General features: G+C 46.6%; 2 protein-coding genes across 5 annotated transcripts in view; both read left to right on the forward strand.

The window, feature by feature from the left end:
• The window catches only part of LOC105689982 (leucine-rich repeats and immunoglobulin-like domains protein 1), a 115730-nt gene that overhangs the window by 96213 nt on the left and 6723 nt on the right, over positions 1-12794 (forward strand). The gene's annotated exons all lie outside the window — the stretch shown is intronic.
• LOC125500181 lies at positions 3524-6103 on the forward strand. The gene is made up of 2 exons (XM_048651850.1): positions 3524-4138; positions 4174-6103. Exons 1-2 carry the CDS (start codon positions 4007-4009, stop codon positions 4474-4476), a joined length of 435 nt encoding a protein of 144 aa, XP_048507807.1. The 5' UTR covers positions 3524-4006; the 3' UTR covers positions 4477-6103.

Here is a 12794-nt window from a genome sequence, read left to right on the forward strand (position 1 = left end):
TGTTTGTTCTTTTTTTCTTTCTAATTATACATCGATGAGCCGTTATTATATTTGCGTAGTGCCGAGATTGGAAATTTATAATTGCCATTAATTAGAAACAATTGAGAACAAGAGAATTTCCGATTCAGAGGTTTATTGTATAGTTTCGAAGAAATTCAAGTTTTCTTCACGGTATATCGTGAAAAAGTGGTGGAGAGTTAATTGTTGAAGAAAATTTAACAAGTTATGCGGAATAAACTCTCTTCGAACTATACACCGATTATTAATCACTGCGAGAAATTATTTGAAAAAAAAAAAACTTGAAACAGTTGCCAAGTGTTCAGATCCTCGTGCAGTTAGAACCAGAGGTACACCACCGTACGGTTGAACTTGATATTCGCAAAAGGTTTCATACGGATCGTATAATTTTTTCGGTTTTATCCGATTCAGGGAATTTCAACGTTGCATAATTCACTCGAAGAACAACCGGAAGAATTTCATTTCGCATGGGTTTTCGATGATCATGTTAACGATGATAATGGTAACGCATACCTACTCCGCGTATCCGCATTCGAACCGCATCGCACGCGAGTTTCAGATTTTCCGGACGCGCATAAATTAATTTGAAAGAAATCATGTGCACCGGGTTGTACTATACATATAGGTATAACCGCGCTTCGCCATTTTAATATATTTCGCATATAATTCGAATATCTGCTGCACGGAAAATTATTTTTGCAATTAAGCAAACCGCGTTGCGGTTACACAAATGTTGTTGCGGCTCGTAGGCGTACCTATGCGACTACGAGTATGTACATATAAACGTTTTACTTGCGAAAAAAAAATTTCACGCGCTCTACAACGTCTAAACTGTGCACGAATAAAATTTGAAAAGAAAACATGAAAATATACATAGAAATAAACGAAAAAAATCTCACGTACGTTTTCATCCTCCGGACATTACTCGCGTTATACGCGCGTGTAGATGTGGAGTATATTTTGTAAAAGTCCGTGAGCCAGGACTCTGACGAACTTCGCGACGCGTTGACACCTGCACGGTTGCACGTAGGTACCTGGTACATCGCTGCTGTACGGGTGCTTCAATTTAAAATTAACGCTTCAATGAATTTATAGTAGTAATTCGTTAAAAGTTCACGCCTCCAGTGTAAAACTTCGCGTTACACCCTGTTTTTCTCTTACTTGTAATCCATTTTCTGTTATTTTTTTTTCTTTCCATCAATTATAATTACTTATTTTTTTATACGAAATCCGTGGAAATGGTATGCCGTGCGTATATCCGAGTTTCGGACAAAACGCCACATGACCTTTCAATTTCGAGAGCCTCGACGTCGGCGTCTACGCCACGTCCTCGTCGTCGGTATGCCCGTGCCGCGAGAATTCTGGCAGTAATTCAGATCCAGCGTGGGTACGTGCGCACAACAAACTTCAGTCTTGTCTCACGTTCCAAAACATAAATCATCCGGACACGTGCTCTCTCAGGTTCGCGTATACGCACGCGTCATTAAACAAAATGCAACCGGACGACACGCGACAAGCTGCAAGCTGCAAGCTGCGTCCCATGAGCCACCGCGCGTACGTATGTATGTAAATTCCTCAAACACCGTATCAACGAACGGCTGACGTTTTTTTCGAAAAATCACGTCCGCTTCGAACGACTCTCTCGTTAAATTTTCATTCGATTTCAGTGGACCTGTGAATCGATCGCCCATGTGTATAATAAGATCGTTAAATTCGCTCTGGAGCTTTTCATTAGGTGTCTATGGAATTTCCGTTTCGATTATTCTATTTTTTTTTATTAGCGATAGATAAAATTAATTTCCTCTTCTGTATATAGAAATACGATAAAAGATGTGGACAATGAATATATATATATTTAACGACGAGGTGCAGTAGGTAGTAACCTATAGCAAATTGCCGGTTAATTGAACTCGGTGCGAATCGATCCGTATCCCTCCGTATTTTTTCGCTAGCCAAATCTATGGAATCAAATAATAAGGTCGTCGAGAAGATCCTCCTCCTTCCTATACCGTATCTCCGCGGTAGCGGCGTTCATTCTTTCGAAATCTCTTCGTTCGTTTCCAAGCTTTTTCTCTCTCTTCCGCGAAAAAATAAATATCAACTTAAGCTTAAAAATACACCGCACCGTCTCCCCGGTCGACCCGCGACCGCAGACGCGGAGGCTGAAAATTTGAAACCAGGGATACGTTACAGCTACCACCAAAGTCTGGACCCCGTCTCCCCGTAGCCGAGAAATCACGAAGTCGGATACACCCATATTACACACATTTATACATACATATATATATATATATCTATGAACGCATACTTCCGGCACGGATGTGTAAGAATAGAGCTGGCCGACGCCGGTGACGTTCAGTAGCGAGAAAATCTAGACAATATACGGTGTCCCTGAAACTGCCTACCATCTACGATGTGACGTATTTCAATCGACACGTGTCCCATGTCTGCAAAATCTATAGGTCATCCGTATATTGCAGGGAATCCGGAAACTTACGACCTAACGACGAGGGTGATCGAATGTTCGATATTTTATCGTTTCAGGCTCAGTTTTTCTAGATTTTTTTTTTTTCATTTCAGGATTTCTTTCGATGAATTAGATTGAATAAATAGCAATAAAGCTTTGTACAATTATGCCGTGTTTATGCCCACCACTCCACTCGTAGCAATGAGGCCCAATCTAAATCCATTGGTCGGAATCTCATCGCAGCATCGGCGTAACTACTACGACTTGAAAGGCTTTGAGCGACGCAATAAAAGTAGCGTTATTATCTAGCCGTCGTAGCTACGGACTGTTACAAAAACAAACTAACGAAGAAAATACTCCGTACCAATTATATCGTCGCGCGGGGACCGTCCGTTCGGTTGTACTGTAAATTGCCCCCAATCCATGCGACGAACTTTTTTCCCTTCATTATTTTTTTTTCTTTTTTTTTTTTTTTTCTTCTCCCCAAACCTTTTTACTCAATCAGCCGCGAGCGTACCGAACCATTTACAACATGTCACGAAAGTATTCCGACGTTTTATACCAACCGAGTCAATTCCGAGCGTGTACACGATGACTTCTCGTAAAACGGTAACACTCGCGCGTACACGTATATCTCTTCGCGCAGGCCCTTCGATCGCTGAATCTAAACGGTGTCGAGTAAGGAGAGAAAATATTTCGAAATTTTCCACTACAAGCGCGTAAGCGTGCAAAATATTTTTATACGTACTCTTGTTAAAGCAGGTACGCAGGTGTGCGTGCGTGCGTGCGACGGAAAAACAGCCGTGAAGTTGGACACGTTTATAATCGCGTAGGGGGATGATCGGGGTCGGGTGTGGGGTACGCGCGGTGAGGCTGAAGAGGGAGAATTAACGGAAATCCGTCCGAACGTGAATGGAGTATTTTTTTTTTTTTTTTTGTTATCGAATAGCTCGCGATTCGCCAGAACCGCACAACATCCGGATCAACCGGTGGTGCAACCTGACCGACGTGTACGTATGTACGTTCAATCATATCGGCGACTCCGGGAGTTTCGTATCTAGTCGTGTTTACCCAAAATCCCTGTCCCTGTATGGCCGGAGGGCCACCCCACCCGCCTACCCACCGAGCGGCTTACGTACGTACCTCTGTACGGATGATACATGCAAATTATATGGGCAGCCAATTTGCGGGGAACGTGATACCGGGATGAAACGAATTCGCGAAGCTACGACACCCGCGCAGCGTGGATCCTAGGAGCGAAGGTCGGGGACGACTCGTCGCTCTAATTAAGGGAAAACGCATCATCGGTTCGCCGGAGGCTGTGAAATGCCCGGGGACATTTTTTCGAAGCGAACGGAACGACGGTTACGATGGCATCGGTACTACGCAGCAATTTTTTTACGTGGCTTGAGAAGTCCTTTTTTTTTGCTTCCAACGCCGGTCGATTAGTCCGAATCGTAGACAACTTCGGACGTCGTTGCTTCTCGCTTTGCGTGTTTCAGCCGGTAAACCCCTGTCAGGATGGGTGGAAAGTTGGGAAAATTGCGATTCGTTTCTAAGCCGGTGGTCGAGCTGAAGTCCGCGGAATACTCGTTGATAAAAGCCGTATGGACGAGGATCGAATTCGAGCCGAAGTTGCACGGCACGGGTTTTTACCTGAGGTAAGAACGTCGCGGTAAAATAACCTACCGTTAAAAATGATCCCCAAAATCGCGATATTTTCCCACCGTCGCAGATTTTTCGCCAAGTACCCGCAGTACATAAAATACTTTCTGACCGACCCGATAAAGGACGACGTCAACCCCGACGCTCTCATGGCCGTTAAATTTACGGTGATAATCGAAGTCCTCGGTTATCTGGTACTGGATTTTTACAAAAAACCGAAACGTTTCAATCAACTGATCGGTTACATCGGTATGATCCACAAGGACATGAATCTCGACGCGGACGACATCAACGTGCGTCTCACCATCCCCAAAAAAAATAATTAGTCAACAAAATATCATTACCCTATAAAACCAAAACAAAACAAAACAAAACAAAAAAAAAAAAACAAAGAACACCCCCTGATGTGAGCAGAATTTTTTTACGGCCCTCGTCGATTACCTGAGGGACGTGATGAGCGACCTTATGACCGAGAGGTGCGAGGCCGTGTTCTTTGAATTTTTTCGCAACGTTCGCGAGCTGATGATAAAGTCCATGGAGGAAGAGCGTCGTCGTTCCGTTGAACTCGAGGACGAGGACGTGGTCGCGCCTTCGAACTTGGAATCGCTCGTAGTAAGTGCAGTTCAGCGGCGGTGCAACGTTCCACCTCGGGTTCGTGCTCAGGTGGTCGTAAGAACGCGTGAAAAATGGTCCGCAAGGATAACGGTGGGAAGGATGGAAAATTGCACGTCCCGAAAAGCAGCTGCGAGAGCAGCGCGAGCTAGGATGAAAAATTAGGGCGTATCGCGAGATGAGGAAGAGTCGGGCGAAGTTAATTTGGAAATTTTTTCAAATTTTCGCAGCCCTGTAGCCGCTTGCGAAAATCCAACGGACTCGTCTACGGTCAGCCGAAGAGTTACTGGTTATCGAGACAGCGGGAATGGAGGGCGAAAATCGAGTCGTGGGAGGAGGAATTTCGGGTGGGACCGGCGACCGCGACGAACAACGCGCAAAACGCTACCGCGGAGAGCACGTCGTCCGACGACGACGCTCTAGAAAGATTTAAAACGCGCGATGCCGATTCAGAACCGGATACGCGCAACAGTTACCACGACGAAGAGAAACGTCGCGACTCCTTTCGCATGCAACGAGCGAGATACTTGAACGTAAGAGTCCCGGAGCAGCGGTGCAAATTTCCCCCACAGTTCCCGAACACTCGCTCCACCGCTTATAACGAATTCGTTCTAAATTCACACCCCGGCTCCGTTAACCACCCCCCACCCTCCTATTTTCGTTTTTTCGATAGACCGGACGCCTAGTTTCGATACCGCATTTCGACAGACTGGTGCCGGAATCATCCGACATGTCCGCGCTGAACGAAAGAGAAGAATCCGACCTGATGAACTACGCTGCCGAACGATCAGCCGGAAATATCAAACTTTCGCCGAGAGAACGACATCGCGCCCAAGGCGAGTGGCCCCGCAAAAATTTTTTACGAACGATCGATCGTCATTTTCGGGGAAAATTGAGAGACGATTTTACGATTCCTTTTAGTCGCGGCGTTGAAATCGCTGCAGCCAAGACCGTCGAGACGTTTGATTTCGAGCACCGATACCGGAAGTCCGAGATGGTCGGACGGATCTTCGGCGAGAGAACGACGCCGATCTACGTGGAATTAGACTAAAGAGAAATATCATCGGCGGAAAGGACGTAGGAAGTCGTTTTGTTTTTTTGTTCTCTTTACAATTCGAAGACAACTTCTCTGCTATGATAAAACTGTTTGGAATGAAATATCAACGAATTGTATCATTGCGACGTAAATAATTTCCAAAATTCATTGGAATTTAATGGGAGGGAAATTCGGGATTCTCCGTGAAAACTGTAGGCGAGTCGGTCCTCTGAAATTGAACGCGAAAGATTACGCGTCGCTGAGAAAATTGTGGTTCGAGGTCGAAGCTAACCCACAAAAATACGGTCGAGGGATTTACATGCGGTACGATTGTTCGTTCATTCGCTCAGAATTTTCAGGCGTTACTCCGAAGTGAAAATATTCAGAGTTCTTTCGAAAAGCGGAGCGTGTACCGGGCGGAAAACCTTCACCCTCGGAGCGACCCCTCGTACGAACATTATAGGCAATATACCCTTGATTAGGAAATAATCGCTACCGAGGGACTCTCGAAGGAGCTTTCGATCCAACTTTTGCGTTAAGCGGTTACAGTTAGCCGCGAATTATTCCCGGGGGAGCGGCGCACCGTTTCCCTCTTCGGAGACCAATTAAAGGGGCTCCTTAATTACCGTTTCATACGAGGGGAACGAAAACTGCCGTCTGCGGAGAAGAGATGTTGCGTGATTTTTTTATTTTTTCTTTTTTTCTATATTTTTTTTTCCTCTTCGTTTTTTTACCTATTTTCACACTCGCCGCACAATTCTAAACCATCCGCAGATTCTTCTCACAGTATCCGCGGTACGTGAAATATTTTTCCGAAGATGAAAGCGCGCTAATCAACGATTCCCATAAAATCGCCAACCTGTTCGTCGCGGTGCTGGTTACCCTGGGTTATCTGATAGTCGATTTTCATGAAAAACCGCGAAAATTCAACGGCGTTCTCGACTACATAGCCATGGTGCATCAGGACATGCGTCTGAAAATGGATGACTTTAACGTGAGCTCGAATCGCGAGGCAGGTGGTAAGGCGAACGATTTTCATTTTTATTTTCGCACGCAGAACTTATCGCACGTCACCGTTCGGTACTTCAAAGACGTTCTACCCGACGTGATGACGGAACAATGCGCCAAAGTATTCGTCGAGTTTATGGACGACGTCGCGCAACAACTGGTCGCCAAAATGGTCAAGGGCAGGGCCAACGAGTCGCGAATAGAGAGAAAGCAGTATTGCATTTGTCACGTAGGTAAAGGGGAACGCTCGCGCTTATATTATTCGCCGTCGATTAACCGATTTGTCGAACACGTGAGTAGCCGATGCGATGGTGCAACAGACGCGAAAAACGGATTTACGGACACGAACGCAGCTGGTGGATAGCTAGAAGAATCCGATGGGAGATCAAGTTAAAGAAGTGGGAAACTCAGGAGTCGGAGGACGATGAGCCAGGTTCTCCGTCGAGCCTCACGGTAGCTACGGAAAATATGATCGGATCTAACGACTTGCAGAGAAATCGTCGAAACTCGTCGAGGTTTCGTCCCGAGTCGTCGAACCCCCAGGGATCCGTCATGTCGGAAATTTTGCACGAAAAACTCTGGAGCGTAAGATCGAAATTCAACGTATCTACAATGAGTTACGATTCGTCACGTTTCTCGGTTTTATCGCAAGCAGGACAACAAGACAGAAGCGACTAGCTTCAAAAGTGGTCCACCGTACGCGTGTCGATCCTCTCAAATTTCGAAAGATACCGAACGACAGTCAAAAGCGGCGAACGTACTCACGGCGGGTACTGGAGCGGGAAATAGACGGATCTCCGCACAATCGATGACGCCCCGCGAACGATTCCGGAATCGCCGGGGTAAGATTTTACTGGGATAGGAGAAAAAAAAAAAAAAAGTCGCGCGAATCAGAAACTCTGTAGAAGCCGACAGCGGGACGAGTGAGAGCGGTCACTAATCAATGACATTGTTATATTTTATTTTCATCCCGCAGTCTCGGCCACCCCGGACGACGGAGCGTCTCCGATCTGCGACAAGCCGGAAATCGATCCTGCGTAGAAAAAAAACAAAAAAAAAGAAACGGGAAAAAAAGGGATGCGAAAAAGTCGTTACCGGAAATCCGACGATGCAACAGAAGTCGCCCGACAACGGACGTGTTCGATGGGGAAAAACTGTGGCTCGAAAAATTATTCGAATTTCATACCGTATCTCGAATCGCATGCCGACTAAATTTTGATAAAAAAAAAAACCGCCGCCCGCTAGTTTGCTACGTCTCATAATTCGTTCTACAAATTTTTCCCCTATTTTTTATTCACTCTCTCTCCCTTTTTTTTTTAATGGCATTTTTTTTTTATTTTCCTCTCAAACCGTTACGGATGATTTATTCCGAAAAGAGTCTGTACTAGAAAGTTTCTCGTTTCTTACGGCGTACGGTGGGTACGAGTTACGCCGTACGTACAGAATTACTATCAATACTTTATTCTCGGTCAAAAAGGAACTCTTATAAAAGATTTTTCGTTTCAACCAGAAAGCTAGAAAGAAATACACGCGGTTCTGTATCGTGTATACCTGTCAAGCGTTTTTGCACGTACAGAGGCAAGATCTAGCCGATCTGGCTACACCCCGCAGCTATCCCCGCAGCGGCTCCTATACCCGTTTCTTTTCCCCCAAGGGGACGTCGACCCCGGATCAGACCCTGTGCGGTATCGCGAAATTGGACGAAATCGAAGTTCTCGCCGTGCGATCCCGAGACCGATAAGAATGACGGATGTGAGGCCGGATGATCCCGTTTTTCAAGGAGGGACCGCGTGTACCCGGATTGTCTTTATCTACATATATGCAGATATGCACTCGCGGTATACATTCGCCGTTGTGTTTTCAGTGTTGAAAATTTATTATTGGGGAAAGAAAATCGCTCGGCGTTCGTTCCCGCAGTTTTGGAATTTTTGGATTTTTTTTGCACGAGAAGGTTTCGATACGTTTCGGTTTTGAGAAGACTTCGTCTTTCGAAATCGTACACAGCCGACGCGACGCGGTCCCGTTTGATTTACAGTCGCGCGCGCGCGCGGAAAATCCGAAATAGTAAAATCACCGAGCAAAGCGGACGAAGCACAAAGTCCCTCTATCGTCATCCCGTTGTCCGATAAGAACCGGGATTGGCGCGCTAAAATACCATTTCCCATTTGCTAGACCGATAAGACCGAAGAAACCGCGGAGATATAATACCCCGCTCTTCTGAATATTAATCGCTCTTATAGTTACGTCCGTACATCAAACGGAGATTTTCTCTCTTTTCTCTCGTTTCGGTATACATCTCGACTCACTGCCTTTCGGTGGATTTTCTAGAGGATTGAAACCGTTTTCAACGTTGAGTTTCGAGTGCCCTAATTGGTATGATTCAATCTACACCCACCCGTTTAAGTGGGGGCGGGACTCGAATCGAGTGAGGGTGATAAACCCGCGTCGCTGTTCGACATGCCAACCTAACTATATATAGTCCTCGATTATTCCACTCTCGCGATGTTTCCCACTTCCAATTATTGCGTCACCTCTATGACAAAAAAGAAAGGCGATCTAACGGAAATTGAATTATTTCGAAAAAATGAAAAAATAAAGATTCCGCGAAAGACTCGCGATTAAAACCGCGGATGACTAACCCGGTGACCTTGCGCGCTCCCGGCAACCACCGCGAGGGACTTTTAATTCTCGTAAATTTATTCATTTGCCAACTGCAGAGGGGCGAAGTGCAGGGAGGTAAAAAAAGAAAGGGAGGAGATGGTTGCGCGAACCCCGGCGCCATAAATACGGATAAAACAGGCGGATCAACAATTTAATTATGTTAAGTAGAGATCCCTCGCTTCTAAACCACCCCATACCTCCCTCTAACCGATCCCACCACTCTCTCTCTCTCCCTCTCCCTCTCTCTCTCTTCGGGCCGCGGGTCATAAATGGGGTGGTTTTGCAGGGGGAGGTCATGTGATCAATCACGTGGGCGCGGCCGTGTCAACAAACGAACCGGTAACTTCGCGCCTCTGTTTCTCCTACGGTTACATACACATATAAGCGTGGGGTACGCAGAGGTGTACGCGTATGTATAATACCCAGGCACATAGGTACGCCTGCGTATGTACGTAAATATCATATCATATATACGCGTTTCCGAGTCCGGATAATTATTTCAAGGTAAATATTTACCGCTCAACGAAATAATTTCAACCGACCAGCCGACCAGCCGACCGCGACCGCGACCGCAGGATTTTCTCCGTCCGTTGGACGAAAATTTCGGTATCAGCGAAACGGGTAGGACGACCGTAGCCACGCGGTGATCCGCTTTTCACCTTACGTGCGTTTCGTCGAATCTCTGTAATTTGGTGCCCTTTGACGCCCGACAAATCATCGTTATACCGAGCGAGGGTCGATCCGTTGATTTTCGCGATTATACGGAGATGAAATTTGTCCGAAACCGTAGGAGGGTCGCGATTCTTCACAGTCGATGGATTGAAACTTATCCGGCTACATGCAAATTAGCGGCGTTATACATCGAATGCACATTTGTGCAGTAAATTGAGGTGTTTCTCACGGACGGTTGAATGGGTATAGTTAGCCAGCGGCGGGGCGTGATGAATTCGTACACGTAATGCGGCGCGTGCGTGTCGTTGATGTTGTTGTTGTAATTTCATAAATAATATCATCTAGCTGTACGTTCGGAACAACGGTAACAAAACGACAACAACAATGGCGCTAAGATCAATTGGGGAATGCCCGGGATTCGCGCAACCCAGCTATCGTTGAATGTGTCTGCTAATTATCAAAACAAGCCGTGCAACGGTGCTGAAACACATGTAAATTCGACGTTCGAGTTTCCGCACCGAATTCATGCGCTCGATCCCTGCAGAGTTCCTCTCTCCCTCTCTATCTCTCTCTTTCTCTCTCTCGGCGAACGAAGGAGTCCTCTGTCCGACTCCTCGGCGTATAATCTGGAATCAAAGTTTCCACGACCGAAAAATCGCAGCGCCAGCGTCGTCGTTACGGAAGCACCGTTGGAAAAATAAGAACAAATAGAAAAAAAAATGTGAGGAGGACCTGGTCGTAAAACATAAATCGCAAGGGTGGTTCGCCGATGTCCGAACTTAAATCCAGCCGCAAATCGTCACCCGAAAACTGATCTTTCTTCTGTTTTTCTTATTCTTCGCCACTCCGGACGGTGAAACTTTTACGACGAGTTTAATGTCGTCCGCGACTCGTAAAGGTGCTTTTTTTTTAGTGGCCGTAATTGATGGAAATACATCGGGTGGTCCGGTCATTGTCAGGGCGGGCCAGCCGATTGTCAAACTCAAAGTATCCTCCGAGTCCTCTTCTCCGTTGGCTTTTGGCGAAAGAATTTCTCTCCGAAAGAGAACGTTATCCGGCGATACCTTCGACGTTAACTTCCGCTATCTCGAAGACTCTGAAACACGACGATTTCCTATTTGACCGATCCCCCCCCCCCCCCGGCTCGTTGCACTCGACGACGTTTCGTTTCGTCCTACCGCGTTACTCTCCGGGAGACGTAAACACGGAATGTACAGTAAGCCGTAAACCTTCCTTTACCTGGACCCCGGAGCTCCCTATCGCGAAGAGCTGGATAGGGAGACTCGGTCGAACTTAGGACCTCTTAGACGACGCGTTGTATATTTTTAATGGGTCATTTGCGGCGCCCCGCGTACCAGTTTTTCTTGTTCTGGCGCCAAAAGCCCGTTCGCGGAAGCCCGTTATTTCCACCCTCTTCCCCCCTCCCCCTCTCCCGTCTATTTTCACGGCGCGTAACCAGACGAGTAACATTTATCGCGTACAGCGGATACTGCACGGATATACCTACGTGCGGCTCAACCGCAATTTTTCCACAATATCGTTTCAGGATAAATAACGACAAAAATTTGCTCCTCCGAAGCTCGGGGGGGTAATCAACGGTGGTCGTGTACCGCCTACGCTCCATATCGTCGAACGTGCGTTGCGAGAATGTCGGTCACGACGCGGATATACGAGGGGAAGAAAAATGCCGCGATGGTGCAGCGCGGGCTAGCTACGTAACGTAACGTTCGTCGAAAGTAACCCCTGCATCGGAGAATCCGCTTACGGGAGAGGGCAGCCCATTCGGCAGATGAGGGCATTTCTCCTACCGCACGCCCACCCGGTGCAATTTCATTCCTCTTCCCGTACCGTAACTTTACCTGCGCGGTAAAACTGCAGCGCGCGGAACCTCGCGACTATTTCTCTATCAAACCCGCGACACCTGAGCCAACCGTTCCCATACCAAAACTCTGCACCGCTGAATAAACTCCGTCGATTACTCTCTCGCGCCGACGGAGTTTAGTTCGGAGCTCGCGCAAAACCCTCTTCACGAACATCCGACGCCGAAATCTGCTCGGGAAATAAAGGAGATTTTTAGAGCCCCCGGAAGAAAATTCGTTCGCCTAAAAATCCGCGAAAATTGAACGCTTGTTACGAAATCTTGCGAGTCACGCAGATTATATATGTACGTTCTCGCTCGGCGTAGGTATATACCTATACGTGTACGCCTGGTCGGTAGCGATACCGGAATAAGATAGGATAGGTCCAGAAACACGACTTGACCAAGTATCTCCCGCGGTATAACTCAGGTTTGATATCGAGGTCGTTATGTTTTATTCATCAAGTACCTGCGATAACTAAAACCCCCCAGCCGGTTTTAATCCGCGCGAGGATGTTATAGCTGTACGGGTTACAGGCTGCAGGGCAGGCAGACAGGCAACTTTTGAGCAACCGAGCAACGAGATACGTGACCGATTAAAGAGAGCAGCTGTAATAACGTAGGTATATATACCTCTACGGGTGTAGTACGAACGTATCCGAATACCTGTGAATGGAAGAGAAAAAAAAAAAATGAAAAAAAAAAAAACAATCCACCGCAAAAAACATAATCGGCACAAATAAATTAACTTCGATAATTGCGATAGGATCGAGCGACTAATGTGGAAGATATAATTA

Source organism: Athalia rosae, chromosome 3, assembly GCF_917208135.1.
Source record: "Athalia rosae chromosome 3, iyAthRosa1.1, whole genome shotgun sequence".
NCBI classification, from domain to species: Eukaryota; Metazoa; Arthropoda; class Insecta; order Hymenoptera; family Athaliidae; genus Athalia; species Athalia rosae.

What these genes read in the sequence shown, in the direction of transcription:
- LOC125500181 (XM_048651850.1), top strand. Translation starts at nt 4,007, where the DNA reads ATGGGTGGAAAGTTGGGAAAATTGCGATTCGTTTCTAAGCCGGTGGTC. An exon ending in AGTTGCACGGCACGGGTTTT is followed by an intron (nt 4,139 to 4,173) that starts TACCTGAGGTAA and finishes TAAAATAACCTA; the next exon opens with CCGTTAAAAATGATCCCCAA.